At 45.3% G+C, this 19,813-nt stretch overlaps 1 protein-coding gene across 2 annotated transcripts in view; it reads left to right on the forward strand.

Annotated features, from left to right (window-relative positions):
• Positions 1–3,388: 3,388 nt before the first annotated feature.
• Positions 3,389–19,813, forward strand: part of PGM5 (phosphoglucomutase 5) — a 111,040-nt gene continuing 94,615 nt past the window's right edge. Inside the window, exon 1 of one of the 2 annotated variants that reach the window (XR_014516938.1) lies at positions 3,389–3,800. Coding sequence is in view for 1 of the 2 variants with exons in the window: in XM_083464920.1 (XP_083321046.1) it covers positions 3,540–3,800 (261 nt within the window). In the remaining variant the exon portion in view is untranslated. The remainder of the gene's footprint in view (positions 3,801–19,813) is intronic. The other variant, XM_083464920.1, reaches the window with a different exon arrangement.

The following is a 19,813-nucleotide window of genomic DNA, read 5'->3' on the forward strand; positions in this document are numbered from 1 at the left end:
ATTCTAAACGTACTGATTCTGCCCTGACACCTAGTCTATACATTCTTGATGCATGGTCCAGGTGGACCAACCCAGTGCTCCACTTGAACTGACAAAACTCTGGAACTATTTCCTGCAAAGTATGGGGAAGGATGAATTTATCTTTGTGAGGAAGGATCTCTGTCATTAAAATGAATGTATTGCCAAGAATGCTATTTTTATTCCAATCAATACCAGTGGTCAGAGGAGCAGAACACTTTAAGCATTGGCAAAAGGACATTTCTAAATTTATCTGGCAGGGGGGAAAGCCCAGAATTAAATATAAACTACTAGACGCCTCCTTCTTCGGAGAAAAGCAAAGACAAACCTAGACAGCATCTTAAAAAGCAGAGATATCACCTTGCCAACAAAGGTCTTTATAGTAAAAGCTATGGTTTTCCCAGTAGTGATGTATGGAAGTGAGAGCTGGACCATAGAGAAGGCTGATTGCCGAAGAATTGATGCTTTTGAATTCTGGTGCTGGAGGAGACTCTTAAGAGTCCCATGGACTGCAAGAAGTTCAAACCTATCCATTCTTAAGGAAATCAGCCCTGAGTGCTCACTGGAAGGACAGATTGTGAAGTTGAGGCTCCAATACTTTGGCCACCTCATGAGAAGACTCCCTGGAAAAGACCCTGATGTTGGGAAAGATGGAGAGCACAAGGAGAAGGGGACGACAGAGGACGAGATGGTTGGACAGTGTTCTCAAAGCTACCAGCATGAGTTTGACCAAACTGCGGGAGGCAGTGGAAGACAGGAGTGCCTGGCATGCTCCAGTCCATGGGGTCACGAAGAAGAAGAAGAAGAAGAAGAAGAAGAAGAAGAAGAGGAGGAGTTTGGATTTGATATCCTGCCTTTTTCTCCCCTTCAGGAGTCTCAAAGTGGCTAACATTCTCCTTTCCCTTCCTCCCCCACAACAAACACTCTGTGAGGTGAGTGGGGCTGAGAGACTTCAAAGCAGTGTGACTGGCCCAAGGTCACCCAGCAGTTGCATGTGGAGGAGCAGAGACGTGAACCCAGTTCCCCAGATTATGAGACTACTGCTCTTAACCACTACACCACACTGACTCTCAGTGGGACGGACACGGCTCTCAGTGTGTCAGAAGAGTCGGACACGACTAAACGACTAAACAACAACAACTAACAGATGCTAAAGAAAGTGGCGGATTCTCTCTACCAGACTTGAAATTATATTATGAAGTGTCCTGTCTCTGCTGGCTATGGGAATGGATGATTTAAAAATATGGATGTATTAGACTTGGAAGGGCATGATGATAATAGATTTGGTTGGCATGCATATTTATGGTATAGGAAAACGAAGGAACACAAAGGATTCCTGAACCACATTATAAGGAAATCAATTTATCTAGTATGGGAAAGGTATAAAATTTTATTAGAGAATAAAACGCCATGGTGACTTTCCCCATTACAAGCGATACCCATTAAAGAAATTAACATGAAAGGGCAATGGGCAACCTACAAAAAGCTGTTAACTGAAGTGGAAGATCAATTGAAATTGAAAAAAATGATGATATAAGGTACTTATTAACGGATTGGCTACAATATCACCAATTAAGTGACATATTTAGGAGTGACAAAGGAGTGGGCTTTGAGAAAGAATTCTCAAGGTTTGAAAAAGAATTATTGGAGAACAATGAGAAGTTATTATCCAAAATGTACAATGGTGCCCCGCAAGACGAATGCCTCGCAAGACGGAAAACTCACTAGACGAAAGAGTTTTCCGTTTTGGAGGTGCTTCGCAAGACGAATTTCCTATGGGCTTGCTTCGCAAGACGACAATTTCTTGCGAGTTCCTGCTGGTTTCCCCCCCCTTTCTAAGCCGCTAAGCTGCTTATCAGCTGATCCGATCAGCAGATAAGCCGCTAAAAGCACTAATCCGCTAATCCGTCAATGGACTTGCTTTGCAAGACGAAAAAACCGCTAGACGAAGAGAATCACAGAACGGATTCTTTTTGTCTTGCGAGGCACCACTGTATAAGCTACTGTTAGAATGGAACACTAAGGATGAAGAAGTTAAAGCTGTAATGATACACTGGGCAAAAGATGTGGTAATAATATACAATTTAGCTTATGGGAGAAGTTGTGGAAAGAGGACGTAAAATTTACGGCTTGTTGTACACTGAAAGAAAACTATATGAAAATAATGTACCATTGGTACAGTGGTGCCTCGCAAGACGAAATTAATCCATTCCGCGAGTCTCTTCGTCTTGCGGTTTTTTTGTCTTGCGAAGCACGGCTATTAGCGGCTTAGTGGCTATTAGCAGCTTAGCGGCTATTAACGGCTTAGCGGCTATTAACGGCTTAGCGGCTTTAAGAAAAAGGAAACAAACTCGCAAGAACTCGCAAGACGTTCCGTCTTGCGAAGCAAGCCCATAGGGAAATTCGTCTTGCGGAACGACTCAAAAAACGGAAATCTCTTTCGTCTTGTGCGTTTTTCGTCTTGCGAGGTACCACTGTATTTGACTCCAGTAAGACTAGCAAAAATGTATAGAAACACTTCCAACATGCTGGAAGTGTAAACATAAAGAAGGTACTTTCTACCACATGTGCTGGACATGTAAAACAGTAAAAGACTTCTGGGAAATGATATACAATGAATTGAAAAAAATGTTTAAGATAACTTTTATCAAAAAACCAGAAGCCTTTTTACTAGGGTTAACAGGAGACGAAATACCAAAATATTTAAAAAGACTATTTATTTATTTATTTATGTATGTATGTATGTATGTATGTATGTATGCAACAACAGCCACAAGAATGCTACTCACCCAGAAGTGGGAGGAAGAGAAAGCCCCAACCAAAGAAGAGTGGATAACCAAGATGATGGACTACGTCAAAATGGCAAAGATGACCGGGAAGATGATAAAAAATTAGTCAAGAGTGGAAAAAATTATAGAATATCTTAAAGACCATTGTAGATACTTGAAAACGTTAGCAGGATTGTTATAACACTTATAATGTAATATGATTTAAGGTAAAGAAAGCGATAAAATGGATTAGAAAAACGTAATTAGATGTGATAGAAATAGGGGGAAATTGGAAACCAGGGGTGGGGGGAGCTCTGAGGGATTTAAGTAATCCCAGAAGTGTACAAATTAAAAATGATGTGAATGTATAAGAATATTGTTTTAAAAATGAAAATAAAATATTTTTTTAAAAAGGAATTTGACCCAAGCGATATAAATAAAAGTGGAGGTCGTGTGAGTGAAGGCTTCGAAGGCGGGGCTTCTTTTGTCGCCATTCACTGACAGGGCGGGATCCCCGCCAACCAACGGGCTTCACGCGCCTCCAGTTCCCTCTCTTTCCGCCTTCTGATTGGCCGAGCTGCTGCTGCCCCTCCGGCGCCCTCGTTCCGAAGCGGCCAGTTGCTTCGCTGGGCGCCCGGCGGAGCGGCGTCTCCCGAAGCGCCTCTTTCGCGCGCCGCCCGCCGCGGGCGAGGAGGGCTGTGCCGGCGGCGCTCCGCCTGCGAGGCGCCAGGCCGGGCTGCGGCCGAGGGCGCCATGGAGGGCAGCCCCATCCCGGTGCTGACGGTGCCCACGGCGCCCTTCGAGGACCAGAAGCCGACGGGCGGCGGCGGCCTGCGGAGACCCACGGCCGTCTTCGAGAGCCAGCGCAACTACCTGCCCAACTTCGTGCAGAGCGTGCTGTCGTCCGTCGACCTCCGCGACCGCCAGGGCTGCACCATGGTGGTGGGCAGCGACGGCAGGTACTTCAGCCGGACGGCCGTCGAGCTGGTGGTGCAGATGGCGGCGGCCAACGGGGTAAGGGCGGCGGAGCCTCGGCGCGGGGTCCGGAGTCAGGAAAGGAAGGAAGCCTGTCCGAAGCGAGGGGCTCTTTGGGCGGGGCGCGCTGGCTTCCTGGCCGAGGTGCCCCACTCTTGCTCCCGCGTTGCTCTCCGCGCTCGCCGTCACGTACGGGGAGCGAACTCGGGGCGGTCTGCCGAGGCAGAGACTTTCTCCCCCGGGAGCGGTTGCAGGTCTCCCCAACTTGCCTACCTTCTCCGATGTCTAATGGCACCTCCCCATCTATGCCCTTGAGTCTGTTTAGGAGTAAGAGGCAGGTGGACAGACGTGGGGTTTGCGGGCGTGTGGAGTGCTTTTACAAAAGATTCTCAGCATTTTCGACATTTAAGAGGCACAGAAAGGTTCAGTATCCCAGGAGGAGATGTACCCTCATTTATTAATGCCCGACTTTAGATTTTGTCTCATCTCATCGTCTTTTGGAATAGCATATTTGTGTTTGAGGCAGTCAAGTCTGTCTGACCCTGTGCCTGCTTCCAGAGAACAATGTTACTGTAAGTGGAGTTACTGTAAGAAGGTGAATATAGCTCTGGTTTGTTTCACTCAGATGGTGTCTGATATGTTTAACTTAGATTGCTGTAGTTTGGCTGCTTTTTATGCTAGAGAGGAATATTTAAATATATATATTTAATAGCATATATATTTGCCACTGGGGATAAAAGCTGGATTTGGTGGTACACATTTTCGGAGTGGGAAACTTAAGAGAATATCATCTAAAGAGCTCTGGGCCTTCTGGTCTTTTGTTTTGTTTTGTTTTGACCATGTGTTGCATGGTTTTTGTTTGGCACAAGCTAGCTCAGGAGCTTTACAATGCCTGTGCAGTTAACAAAAATAGAGCTTGATGTTGATGTGTTCCTGTGAGAGAATGTAACATTCCTACAGCTGGAGATGGCTCTAGGCACTCTGGTACTCACAAAAGCATTAAAAAGTATTAAATTTTACCCCTTTGCCTGGATGTTGTTTTGGATGGTTGATTACCTCATGTCGCTTCTATGCCAAAATCTCCACTTTTCCAATGACTTCAGCTTTGTGAGCTGGTTGTTCACTTTCAAAAATTCCCTTTCATCTGTGCTTCTATTAGAAAGTAGCCCAGACTTTCTAACAGCACACATAACATTGACCAAACCAGACACTGGGTCCTGATGGGTGACCATCAAGAGGGGGGCAAGGAGGTGCAACCTTGCTTCTTCTACTCCATCTTTCTGCAGCTTTTGATACCATTGATCCTGGACCCAACAGATTATTTGTTTCTCTGCCCCTGCCCCTTCTGTTACATAAACTTTCCTTGTTCTTTACAATATCAGACCTTTGATGTTATCTTTGCCATTCAACATCTGAGCACCAGATGCAAGTTTACCAAGGCGTCGTTGGGAACAGAATCTCTGCAGAGCCTACAAGGACCTCCATAGCTTTGCATGGTAGTAAAACTGCACTGCAAATGGATGAAATTTTGTGGTTTTCAGATCTGTAATAATACTGGATACCAGTACCTCACATTTGGAAGTTACCATCTTATTAACCTTATAGTGCCTTAACTTGACAATCATTCCATCTCTGATTTATTTCAGCATTTTTTCTAAACTATTTTGCCCATAACCAGCATATGTTTGTAACTAGAACACAGAGGAAAGCAGAAAGTTCAGTGGTGAAGCACACTGCAGGTTCAGTCTCAGATAAGTCTGGGAAATGCTTCCATCTGAAATCCTGGAGAGCCTCTGCCTGTCGGTGTGTAGACCGAGGGTGGGGGATCCTTGATCCCACTGGCCTCTCCTAAGGCCCCACTCCTTCTCCTCAGCCCTCTTTTCCTCTTCTGCTGAGTTATAACCTCCAATGCTCTGAGTAGGGCAAGGGCTTAAATCTCCCCTTCCCACAATCTCTCTCCATGATCAGAGTTTGCGGCTCAATAACAGGGAAAATGGCATGCAGCTGAGTCCCACTGCTGAGCTGATCATGGAGGAAGAAGCAGAACAATCAAGACATAATGCTAAGCATGCAGTTGAGTGCGGTGCATGGGAAAGCGGCAGTGACTGTACTCTCTTTCATTTTGTACTGTACCAGGCCCCCAGAGCAGCCATTTATGTTTTGCCATTCCCCATGGCAGCCATTTTATGACTGGTGCCCACAGTACTCTCAAAATTCAAAATATGCCTACTGGTTCAAAAAGGTTGGTGTGCCCTGCTCTACAGCAGGAGAAGTAGCCTTTGTATTCAGTCACGGCCCATTTGTTTTGGGCCAAAGAGAGAAACAGGAGCCAGATCATGCAGGTTTCACAGCTTGATGGTGCCTAGGCACTTTCAGTGGATCCTCTTTGCCCTTGCTTCTCCAGATACTTTGCTTTTTTACTGTTGCTTAGAAGCGCATCATAGGCACATTGGCCAACAACACGATTTTGCTGTTTGTATTTGCTTATTAAAAGATAACTCACCTGCACTTTTGCACTGTTGGGTATTATATGGAATGTTGCTTATGTTGTGGGACAATTGAGAAACAGGTTTTGATGTGAATGGTAGCCATTCTCTGTGCCTTTGTTGTTGTTTTATGCCATGGTATTTTAATATACCATGTTTGTGCCACAAGAACTATGTGTGTATGAGCAACAATTGAAAAAGCTAAGGGAAAGCTTTTGGCAATCTGTAAAAAAAAAGAATACTTATATTTTCTCCACCCTTTTAGTACAATTTGGCAGAATGAAGACAATACTATAATAATCTAGAGGCAAGTGGCTTGATTTCAAAAGCAGCTTCAGGGACAGAAAACAGGTCATAAAAGGATAAAAAACTACTCCAAAACAATTCACAGTATACTTTTATTTTTTAAAAAAATCATATGTAGGTTCTTCAAAAAAGACACACAGAAAAACACACAGAGATGCCTGAAAGTTTTCTGAGTTTGGGCTTGGAACTAGTTCCCAGTTTACAAACATATCCACTCCAATCCCCCCAAGCCCCTCCTCTGCCTTTAAATTCCTCTTATCAGGCAGTACAGCTGAATGATGATGGCAGTACAACCAATGGTAATGCCCCTCCAGCTGCAAGAAGGAAGGTAGGAAATTGGATCTCTCCCTTCCCTTTCTGGCCAACTGCTAGATCAGCCGGGGAAGGGGGCTGCTGCCATTAACTGGGAGAAGAAATGTTTCTCAAGGACCCTTGGGACTGTCTCTCCCCCGCAGCATGCCAGAATGGAAGGAGAGGGTGTAGATCTTCCTTCCTTCTTCCTTCTTTTACTGTGGATTGAGTGCCAACAGGGGAGATATGGGGGGGGGGGGCTAGGTGAGAAAGAGAGGACAGGAAACTTCTGAACTTAAATTGGTTTGGGAAATAAAGCAAGCTTTTCCTGACTTCTGCGGAAATAACTTGGACAGCGGTCCAAGCAGTTCAGTTTGATTTGGGCTGGGGGAGTTCATCTATCTCTAAAAAGAATAAAAAGTAGTTATTAGCACATTAAAAACTGGGAGAGCTCAGTTGGTAGCGCATGAGACTCTTAATTTCAGGGTCATGGGTCCAAGTCCCATGTTGGGCAAATGATTCCTACATTGCGGGGCGTTGGCTCCATGGTCCTTGTGGCCCCTTCCAATTCTACAATTCTATGATTCGGTTAAGGCCGTGATTTAGAGGAGAATAACATAATGACAATGGAAAATTACAAGAACTTTACTATCCACATTAAACAATCGTATGAATGAGCCCTAGGTCTTTTTTTCTTGAGTGCTGAAGTCAAAGGGATCATCCTTTGATTTGTGTTTGAGCAGCACCCCAAAACAAAAAGAGGGAGGAAGGAACAGAAAGATGGCTTCTCTGCTTAACCTAACTTTGATGTTCTTCCATTTATTGATCACCTATACTTCCTCTTATCTTCCCTCCTTCTTTTCAGATAGTAAAAAAAGAAGAATCCTAAACTTTCCCAAGGAATTGTTGACTACAAACATGTTTCTTTCATCATTCTCATCATTTGTATCTTTACAGCAATCCTGTCAGGTTGTTTGGCTGAAATGCTGTGAATGAGGTTTGAGGCTGAGTGTATATATGTACCGTATTTTTCGCCCTATAGGACACACTTTTCCCCCTACAAAAATGAAGGGGAAATGTGTGTGCATCCTAAGGGGCGAATGCAGGCTTTCGCTGAAGCCTGGAGAGCGAGAGGGGTCGGTGCGCACCGACCCCTCTCGCTCTCCAGGCTTCAGGAAGCTATCCGCAAGCCTTGCGAGCCCGGCAGGAGTTCCCGCCGGGCTCACAAGGCTTGCGGGCGGCAGCCTGCAGCCCGAAGCCCAGGGCACGCTCCAGAGTGCACCCCGTGCTTCGGGCAGATATTGGGCAGCCCCACAAGCTCGGGGGACAGCGGGGAGGCGGAGCGCCGCCATCCCGCTATTCCCCAACCTGGTTTGGAGGCTGGCGGTGGGGAGAGGCAAGCTTCTCCCGACCGCCAGCCCCACAAGCTTGGGGGACAACGGGGCAAGCCGGCTAGGGAGGCTGTCCCTGTAGGTAGAAGAGGGAGACGGAGCGCTCCGTCTCCCTCTTCTAGCTTCGGGATGGCTGCGGGGGGGGGGGGAATAAATCCCCCCCTTGATTTCCCCCCCAAAAAACTAGGTGCGCCGGTGGGGCGAAAAATACAGTATGTAAGTTTCTTTGGTTCCAGTCTGACATCAACTACATTACACTGACTCCATCTTAATTGTGGCAAAATGATCAATCACTCCCCTCTTGGGAATAAATTCCACCTCCTGGCTTAGTCACAGTTCCTGAATATGTCAGCACTGACCATAGTTAATATTAATGAGGATTACAACATTAAACTTTATAAAATTCAACTGGCTGCCAAACATCATAGCTTTTTCGTCTGTGACATTGCTAAAATCAGATCCTTTCAAAACTATTCCTTCTGCTAAATTTTTAATACAAATTCTGTTTGTTTCCTACCTTGGTTATTGCAATCACGAGTGTTTCTTACTCCTTAGTTCCTTCTTTTGAATTCCTCTTTCATCATAGGCTTTTATCTTTAAAACTTTCATGGTCTTGTTCCTGCTTATCTCTTTTCTCTAATTTCTTCTCTGCTTTTGCAACTTTGCATCTTGCGTTTGAATAATCAGGAACTAACATATTTAGTTAGTTAGGAACTAACACTAAATATTTGTGATCACTTGTACATGCTCCTGTCTCAAGAGGAGAGGTTTTGTCCCTGACTGCATGCTGAATATAGTGGTACCTCGGGTTACATACGCTTCAGGTTACATACGCTTCAGGTTACAGACTCCGCTAACCCAGAAATAGTGCTTCAGGTTAAGAACTTTGCTTCAGGATGAGAACAGAAATCGTGCTCCGGTAGCGCAGCGGCAGCGGGAGGCCTCATTAGCTAAAGTGGTGCTTCAGGTTAAGAACAGACCCCCAGAACGAATTAAGTCCTTAACCCGAGGTACCACTGTATTTGAAATGCAGTATTGTGGGATGTGAAACACAAGAGCATCCCTAGAGTGGACATAAAAGGGGATGTCTGGACCAGCCAGTCGGAACTTCCTGTTTCTCCTAGGCTGGGACAGACTTCCTCTGCATGTAGCTAGAGGTGGGTGTGACCTCACCTGCCTAGGTAACAAAAGAGCAGGACTGGTCAGCCATCTCTCTCTCTCTCTCTCCTCTGACTACATTCATTGAAGAAGCAACATCTTCTTAGCTTAAGATGCTCTCTTGGCTTCCAGCCAAGAGAGGACAAAGGAGCTGTCTCCTTATGGGATAGTTTCCAGGTGCATATTACTTTTGTAACTTAAGTCTGCCTTCTGGGATCCATTTGTGAACAGAATGTGTGAGTAAACTCTTTTTATACTTTTACAGAAGACTCTGTCGTGTCTATCTTTTTATGAGGGACTAAAGGGGAAATTACCAACTAAACTTATTTTAGAGGCTTTAGCAAGCCTGAGCAAACGCATCCACTGCACAAGCTTATAAAGAGGAATGTTACTCTGCTAAATTGTAGAACTTGTTAACACAAGTTGGAAAGGATATAATCAAACAATATATCCTCTCCTGCATCCCTGAACATTCCCATAAGCATGAAGTTGGGGACAAATGGAAAGACTTGAACATTCAGCTTAGAGTTGGTGAGGAGCAGCAGAAACACGCCAAGCTTACTTGCTCTCTGTTCCTGCTTGGGGGGGGGGGGCTTTGATGCGCCAACTACCTGGAAGGCACAGGGACATCCCTCTGCCACCCCCTCTAGCTCATAGCCAGAGAGGAGAGGCAGAGTTAAACAATCCCCTTTATAATTTTATGCAGCGATCAGCTTGTCGCTGACTCGTCTGAGTTCTACTAATAAAGATGCCTTCCTGGTTAAAAATCCCTTTGAATCCCTCTTAAAGAATACACACATGAATCTGATTCATGTTAATATAAAACTATTTTACTCTCAGATTCATTCAGGTTTACAGAGCTGTACCTGAAGGCAAGCTTAGGTTACATAACAAGCAAATAAACTATACCAGAGGGAAGTTGGTGTGAGGTGACTGCAGCTGAGCAGTTAACTTTCAAAACTACCAGCAACCATTAAACTGGTTGTCACAGCAACCAGTTAGAACATGGAGGCTGTTAGTCCTCTGTCGGAATGTTTCACTTGACTGTAGCTTTAAATCCCACATACCTCTTCTCAAGCAGTACAGTGGTACCTCGGGTTACATATACTTCAGGTTACATTCGCTTCAGGTTACAGAATCCGCTAACCCAGAAATATTACCTCAGGTTAAGAATCTTGCTTCAGGATAAGAACAGAAATCGTGCAGCAGTGGCAGCAGGAGGCCCCTTTAGCTAAAGTGGTGCTTTAGGTTAAGAACAGTTTCAGGTTAAGAACAGGCCTCCGGAACGAATTAAGTTCTTAACCCGAGGTACTTTAATCAACCAACCAGAGTCCCAGCTTTACATGTAGATTCTGGAAAGTTTCTTTTGTCAGGGGCTTTGTCAGGATGTCAGCAGTCATCTCTTTGGTGCTGCAATAAAATAGTTCCACAAGTCCACTCTGAATCATTTCATGAATGTAGTGGTACTTCCACCAATATGCTTTGTTCTTGCGTGGAACTTCTCACTCAGAGGTAGCTTCATGCAACTTTGATTATCCTCTAGCAGCTTAACAGGTACCTTGCTCACCAACCCAAAGTCCTTAATGAGTTGATCCAGCCAGGCAACCTCTCTGCATGCTTCTGTAGCTGCAACATACTCTGCTTCTGTGGAAGATAATGCTACACAGTTCCATTTATAACTACCCCATGAAACAAGTCCATCCCTGAACATAAACATATATCCACCTGAGGATTTATAAGCATTGTCGCCAGCCCAATCTGCATCAGTATACCCAATCAAACTAGGATTGCTGACAGCTGGTAACCTTAACTTAGAATATATAGTACCCTTTAGATACTGCACCACCCTTTTAACTCCTGCCCAATCATACTCAGTGGGAGCATTTAGTTTTCTATTAAGTATCCCCACAGTATTGGCTATGTCAGGTAACTAAATGCAAAAGTTTACCACTCATTGACTGATACTCATTGTTGTCTGGCAACGGGTTTGAATTCTGCTGATTCTTTAAGAAGTCGGTGGCCATGGGTGTAGCAACTGTATTTGCATCTTGCATCTGCATGCTTTCAGTGAGTTCGTGGACCTTTTGCCTTTGGTTGAGAAGAAATGAGCTGTCTTCTTCTCTTTCAACTTGAATCCAGAGGTAGTACTGAACTTCTCCCAGTTCCTTGACCTCCACTTCTTTGCGAAGATATTTTACAATTTGTGCATAGTCTCTTTCATTTGCTGTAGCAATAATCAAGTCATCAATAAATGTTAAAACATATGAGAATTGTCCATTACTTGACTTACTGTACAAGCACTTGTCAGCATGGCCTTCCTTGTAACCAAGCTGTGTTAGCATTCTATGCAATTTTTGGTTCCAGGCTCAAGCAGCCTGTTTGAGTCCATAAAGTCCCTTTTGCAGCTTACACACGAAATGTGCCTGATGTGGTTTTACAAAACCTTTGGGTTGATGCATATAAATGTCTTCCAAAATCTGTCCGTGGAGAAAAGCAGTAGCAATGTCAATGTGTTTCACCTGCATTTGCTTGGAGGCTGCGATACTCAGAAGCATCCTCACGCTGCTGTATCTCACGGTAGGTGCAAAAACCTCATCATAGCCTTCACTATATTGTTGTGAAAATCCTTGTGCTACAAGACTGGCTTTGTAGCATTGCACTTCTCCTTCTGCCCCCTTCTTAACCTTGAATACCCATTTACCACTAATGGTCTTCTTGCTCAGTAAGAGTCCAAGTCTTGTTCTGATGCAGTGCATCCATCTCCCTCCTGTGCGGCCTTCTTCCAGAGACTGGCTTGTGCAGCTGGCACCTCCTCTATTCCCATGTGGAAGGTTCCTGTGGAATCAGCGACCCTGTGAAGTAGGACAGTCTTATTGGTGGGACACCTTTGTTGGTTCTCGATGAGCGTCTGACCTCTGATACTACGACCGCATCAGCTTCCTCATCCCCCTCCAACATTGACATATCTCCATCTGAATCTTCCTCTTCATCTCTGGTTCCGCCAGGAATCTGGTCCTCTGTTTCTTCTAGTGTGTTGCCTTTAGGAGGGGCTATGACACTGGAAGGCAGCTCAGGACTTTGTCGGGATATAGAAGGAAAGTACACAAGTTCTTTAATCTTTTCTGAGTCCTCAGAAAAATCCAGAACACTAGTTTTAGTATCAGCTTTGCTGTGTTCATCAAAATATACTGCATGGTGCGCATTTGTCTTACCAGTTTGTAAGTCCATAATTCTGTATCCCTTGCCTCCAGAGGTGTACCCCACAAGGATACCTGCTTGTGCTCTGGAGTCAAGCTTGTGTCTGTGTTCTTTGGGGACATGGTAGTAACAGACTCTCAAACACATGTATGTGCGACAGATTGGGAACTCTCCCATGCCAAAGTTCGAAAGGTGTGCACTTTGCCCTCTTTTTTGGCAATCTGTTCTGGAGATACACTGCTGTATTCACTGCATCTGCCCACAGCTTGTGTGACAGGGATGCATCCTTTAACATGCATCTGGTCATTTCCACGATGGATCTAAACTTTCTCTCAGCTATGGAATTCTGTTGTGGTGTGTAGGCAATTGTGGTTACATGTTCAATTCCCTCCTCCACCACAAGAGTCTGCATTTCATGTGAGCAGTACTCACCTCCATTGTCAGTCATTAGCATAGCTGGAGCTCTCTTGAACTTGTTTTTGACCATGGCTATGTATTTCTGGAACATTTCCAGTGTGTCACTCTTTTCTTTGATGAAATACACTACACAATAATTTGAGAAATCATCAAGAAAAATCAGTATGTATCTGTCCCCCCCCCCCCCCAGTAAGGGAACACTCATTTGTCCACATAAGTTACTGTAGACTATATCTCTGCTCTGTGCAACGTGGAAATGAAGGTTTTACAGCTTTCTCAGTAATACAACCTATGTATCAATGTTGGAATTGTGTTGCTAGCTGTTACCTGCAGTCCTTTTGCAAGTTTATCCTTCTGTAAGTCTAGAATAAGGGACGCAGGTGGCGCTGTGGATTAAACCACAGAGCCTAGGGCTTGCCAATCAGAAGGTCAGCGGTTCGAATCCCTGCAACAGGGTGAGCTCCCATTGCTCAGTCCCTGCTCCTGCCAACCTAGCAGTTCGAAAGCACGTCAAAGTGCAAGAAGATAAATAGGTACCGCTCTGGCGGGAAGGTAAACGGCGTTTCCGTGCGCTGCTCTGGTTCGCCAGAAGCGGCTTAGTTATGCTGGCCACATGACCCAGAAGCTGTCTGCGGACAAACGCTGGCTCCCTTGGCCGATAAAGCGAGATGAGCGCCGCAACCCCAGAGTCGGTCACGACTGGACCTAATGTTCAGGGGTCCCTTTACCTTTTTAAGTCTAGAATGACGTTAGTGTCTCTGTGTCTGAGCCTTCTATGCTACAACTGCAGGTTCGCCTCATCCTTCTGGCTTGAATGGGCCACCTTTGCGGATCTCTCTGAAAGATCAGCCTCATATACACCATTTATTAGTTTAGCTTGAACAAACACTTTACCATTCTTTGTAACCTTGCATTCTCCATTTCCAAACGTTATCTGGAAACCCTTTTTGGACACACTAATCAGATTGCAGCTGAGCTGTAGAGCATACAGGACTCTTTCCACTGTAGTATGTAAAATTTGATTGTCTATATTAAATTTCAAATTCACAGAACCAGCCCCTCTCGCCTGGACAATATTTCCATCTGCAATCTCAATTTCTGATCCTACCGCGTCATTTATCTCATGCGAACTGGCACCATGATCCAGGATCCACTTACTGCTTTTATTTTTGTTTTGGGTACTCCACAGTTCTTAGCAATGTGGTCTTCCTTCTTGCAATTGAAGCAAACTACTATTTTCTGTGTGTCTTTGGGCCTTGCAAACTGCCTAGACGTGTAATTGCTGTCTTTACTCCTAACATTTCTTTCTGGAGACTCAGCTCTCCCTCTGCACCCTTCCTCAAATAAGTGGTCAGGACCCTTCTTTGTGGTCCATTATACTAATAAATGCATCAAATCTTGGTCCTAGGGATGATAACAGAAATGATGACTTCATTTCCTCATCAAATGGTTTAGGAGTAAGCTGAATCTTTTGAATAATTTCAGTAAACTGTTCATATGCTGTGTGAATTCATCTTTAGACTTCATTCTGAGTCTAATACTCACGTATTAACATTCTGTAGGAGCTCTTCATGGTGTCTCCAAACATGCGCTCTATATCACTTAAAATTTGAGGTGTGCTATCTTCAAAATTTATCATTGAGAGGTGTTCATCGTGAAGCCCATTCAAATGATGAATCTGGCTTTACTGTTCTTTTCTTCCCAAGCTCATATCTTGATTAAATCACCCTCATCTGTGGTTGTCGGCCAGGGGCTTTTTATAGCATCCAGGACTCCTTTTGTATCTAGGTGTGCAATTAAGCGTTGCTTACAGTTCACAAAATTATGTTCATTTAGCACAGGCAGGCCTCGGCCTAGATCACTATCAACATCTACACTAGCCATCTCAAAAATATAAAACAGATCTTCACTGCCTTAGGTAACTGTAACCTCTGAGGGAAGGGAGGGGGTTGCTTAATCCCCACTGGATAACCAGTAAGTAAAAAAAATTATGCAACTCTGGGCCCATAACCCATGGTGGGAAGGTTTACTTTAGCAGAGTTAAACAATCCCCATTATAAGTTTATGCAGCGATCAGCTTGTTACTGACTCATCTGAGTTCTACTAATAAAGATGCCTTCCTGGTTAAAAATCCCTTTGAATCCCTCTTAAAGAATACACACACGAATCTGATTCATGTTAATATAAAACTAGTTTACTCTCAGATTCATGTAGGTTTACAGAGCTGTACCTGAAGGCAGGCTTAGGTTACATAACATGCTAATAAACTATACCAGAGGGAAGTTGGTCCTGAGGTGACTGCAACTGAGCAGTTATCTTTCAAAACTACCAGCAACCAACAAACTGGTTGTCACAGCAACCAGTTAGAACATGGAGGCCGTTAGTCCTCTATTGGAATGTTGCACTTGACTGTAGCTTTAAATCCCACAATATCTTGATATATCACAATGTCTGAAATAAGGGTGAACTATGTAGAGGTGAATGGGGTCAACTGTTACCTAGGCAGAGAGATGTGGAGAGGAAGAAGCTGCCAAACCTCGTGTTGATTCGTGGACAGGGTGGAGTGGAGATGGAAAGCAGAAGAGTGAGGCGCTGGAGGGGGAACCTGCACCCCAACATCCAGATTCTCAACACAAGGCGACACAGACAAACGCATGCGCATATACACAGAAGGATAACAGGAATCGGGAGAAGCATTGACTGGCTTCATGGATTTTCCTACCGCAGTTCTGAGGGTGCAGGAGGAGGAATGCCTCCCTGGCCAGCAGCATCCTAGTGCATTTGCTTCCCACTTGGTTCTCTCCTCTCAGCCCCTCATGATGTGGTTTGACCTGGAGCCTCGTGGTTTGAGAGGGTGGGGGTGGAAGGGGGGGTCAAGCTGCCATCTTCAGTCCAGGTAGGGAGGAGAGGCAGCGGCAGGGGTGGGGGAGCAGCTCTGAGGTGAAGATGCACATCCGCTGAGGCTGCTGCTTCCTTCCTCCTTGGGAAATTGGGTGCCCTCCCTCAGTGCGAGGGGAAGGGATTGTGGCGCTGGGGAAGAAGGCGAGTGAGCAAAACAAAGAGATGGTGGTGCGCTGCTTGTCCTCCCCTTTTCCAAGCTTGGGTATGTGCAGTTTGGAAGAGGGAAGTCCCCTTCCCTCTACAGATTTTAATTCCAAGAGCAGTGACTCTCCCCTTCCTGCCAAGAAAAGTCTCAGTTCAGCTGAGCCACCCCTGGGAAGCTGTCAGTCCCCAATCCTTTTGTTAAAATTTCCCTCAAATTCTATTCAGATTCACTTGGCAATGTATTGCCAGGTCAAAACAGGTCATAATGTGGATTCAAAACCAGTTTTGGACGATATATTGATGTATTTCCCAGCCCTAGTGGCTGGTTGAAACTGCTGAGGATGGGGGACAGAAGGATATCATGGAGAGTCTGGGAGTGGGGAACAGAGAAGGATGACAGTCCTTCTCTCCTGCCCCCGCCTGGATTCAGCTCCTGCAGTTGGAATAGCAGGACCCCCATTCCCCCTCTTTCCTCCCAGGGAAAGGAGTGCAGCACTGGGATCTGGGGGAGTGAGTGTCAGCAACCCCTAGGAGCAGAGGAAGCAGAGTCAGAATCGGAGGGCATAGCCTGTTCACCCAGGACCTTGTGATGCTCCCATCGTAGGGAACATCCTCCTCCTCCTCCTCATCATCACTTTTAATTTGTATACCGCCTTTCTATCTTACAATACTCAAGGTGGTTTACAAGCTGAAGAAACAAAGAATTGACACCTTATAACAATCTAATGCAACACAAAAATGTGATAATAAAACAGACACATCCTGCCCAAATTCAGTGCCTTGCCCCATCTTTAAAAGCATATGGGGGTGCATGCCAACCTATTGGAACAACTCAGTTGCTCCATGCAGTTCTGAACTCCTTACCCTGTTCTTGGACTTCTTAAACAGGGCAACTGCTTCTAGCCTGGCTGGCCCCACCTTTTCTGTCATCAAACCAGAACTTAGTAGCTGCTGGGACTTATACCTGTTGCTGAGCCTGCCTCCCTTTTTGGCCTTCAGTAATCTCCCCCAACAAATGGTTTACATTTAAGACTTTCTTTTTTAATCCTCTTCCACTGAGTTTACACATAACCTCAGATAAATGAATAGTTCAAGGGACTCTGAAGTTATTTCTATATTAAGCAAAAATAATGGGTAAATAAAGCTTTGAAATTATAGCTTTCTTAGTTGGTTTCTGCTTAACACCAATTTTTTGTTGTTGTAAGAATGGGTTGAACAGCCACAATTCACACTATGTTTGGCAAAGACTCTCCTCTTGGAAGAGAGGGAAGTGGTTGTGGGCGGGAGCCGAGCTCCGCCTCTAGCAGGGGGCGTTGCCCCCTGCCTCCCACTCACCTGGCTGGCGCCCACGCCCATCGGCAGGCACCCAACCAGGTGCCTCCGAGGGGGCGTATACAGCAGCCTAAATGCTGTGGCGCCAGCCCGTCCTCGGCCTCACTCTTCGTCGTCCCGTCGCGAGTCAGGATCGTCGTCTCGTCCATCTGCCCAGCAGTGACGACCATGTGGATCTAACTTCGAATAGGACCTTTAGCAGAGAAGTTTTGCCTTACCTTTTCTGTTTTCTGCTGCTTTTCCCTTTACTATCGTTTTATTTGTGAGGGATAGGCTTCATTTATTAGAGCTGATTTCGTTATTTGAGCCTTTGCGTTCCCCGGGGTTGCGGCTCCCATTAGTTGCTGGGCTTTACCAGCCTATCCTACCATCACCCCCCATCTCTGCCTTAGTTTTTTCGAAACTTCCCCGTAGCTTCCTGCTCCCAGCTGCACCGCTGCTACACTCTGCGTTTTGAAGCAGCCCGACCTTTTGAGCGCCACTGTGTGTGCGGACGGAGTGTGTGTGTTAATTTACCCACTCTGCGTGTCCCCTTACACATCCTACTTTCCTTATACTTAATTTGAACCTAAATTCTCGATTGGGTGTTTCTCCCTGCCTCCCCATCCGGCGTCTGTTCTAACTATTTTGGACTCCTTAACGCTCCTCCGACAAAAAATCGGACACTGTGTGTGTGTGTGTCTTCAGCATCGCTTCGCTGCTTGGGGGAGGAATCTGGGAACTTCCTGTGTGTCTGCGGATGTTCTCTGCATAGCTGCGCTTTTTGAGGGAGAATTTGGGTGCAAATTTTTACTCTATTTATTGTTTAGCGGGTTGCCTTTACTTAATTGGGGTGTCTGAACGATTGCAGAAGCCTCTCTTAAAAGCTGATTCCCCCAGCACTTCTCCTTGGTTCACCACTGTGTATGTGCTGAGAGTGTATGCCTGAAAGATCGACTGTTCGACTTTAGGTCTGCTGCTGGGTGTGTTCTGAGTCTGTGTGTGGGTTCTATGAGTGCGTATTGCCCACGTGGTCAGTGTGTGTCTCCGGCAATTTTTTCCCTTCCACAGTTTAGCATTCTGGCCGCGTTTGTCTCTTTAAACTGCGGTTTCTCTGCTAAGGGGCTCTCATTAAGCGGCTGATTTTAGAACTGTTTGCGCATTGGTTTGTGGGGTGCCCGTGGTGTCTGCGGGATCGCTACTGCCTGGTTTGGCAAGTGCAACCTACCAGGCCAAAGTGTTCTGAAGTGCACTGTACTCTGGCCTTTATTTTTAACACAGAAATCTGACGCGGTGAAAGCTGCAGGTCCCAGCGATCAGTCATCTCTTTAATCAAGCTGAAATGCCACCGTGAAAGGCAGTTGCTGTCTGTTCTCTCTCATGCCAACTGAAGATCTAAGCATACAGTTTCAGATTCTTGCATCTTCATGGAGACTCCCAGATTTCCATTCATTGCTACCTGTATACCTCCATGTACAGTGGTACCTCGGGTTACATACGCTTCAGATTACACACTCCGCTAACCCAGAAATAGTGCTTCAGGTTAAGAACTTTGCTTCAGCATAAGAACAGAAATCGGGCTCTGGCAGCGCGGCGGCAGCAGGAGGCCCCATTAGCTAAAGTGGTGCTTCATGTTAAGAACAGTTTCAGGTTCAGAACGGACCTCCGGAACGAATTAAGTACTTAACCCGAGGTACCACTGTAGTTGAAAAGTTAATGGAACCTAACCAGGACTCTTGGATTGCCAATCTAGCCATACAGAGTTTGGCTGCGCAGCTTTTTGTGCATACCACATGGGATAAGTTCTTTCTCATTAACTTTAGTGTTATGTCATTGACCAGGATAGCTGACAGCAGATTTTTCTTAATAATGTCAGGCTCTTAGCTGAATATCTGTACTTTAGAGCGCTACATAAACTAATAAATGGCTGTACTAAGAAAGGATGTAAATTAGTGTTGCAATTTAATTTACTGGTACATTTTTGTAATGATAGTTTGATTTTAGTAGCATTTCTTCTTAAAAAAACTATTTGAGATTGGAAGACCACTCAATGACACAAAATTTCAGGCCAGTTCTAGTCTTACTGCAAAATTAGTAGCTTTGGGTGGCCCAGATAAGCACTACAATGTGGACGCAAACCTCATACATATCAACTCTTTTTGCACATCTTCCTTTCTGAATCAGAGTTGCTGGCATCTGTTTGTCTCAAAAGACAATGGAATGAAGTCAAAGCACAGGAGAATCACAGTGCCTGCTGTGGCTGCAGAGGCTAGTAACTTGTGACTGCTGTCCCCTGCGTTCTTTTTGCTGTATTAGCAGCACTGAAGTGACCTCCCTGGAGTGCAAGCCTGGGCAGTGTTATGGCGGTCCTGGACTGGCCAGACAACAAGACCCCTCTCTCAGCCTCACTGATAGGGTTCAAAGGAAAGCTTAGCTGCAGGAGTTGTTG

Source organism: Podarcis liolepis (genome assembly GCF_965112155.1).
Source record: "Podarcis liolepis genome assembly, chromosome: 11".
In the NCBI taxonomy this organism is placed as follows: Eukaryota; Metazoa; Chordata; class Lepidosauria; order Squamata; family Lacertidae; genus Podarcis; species Podarcis liolepis.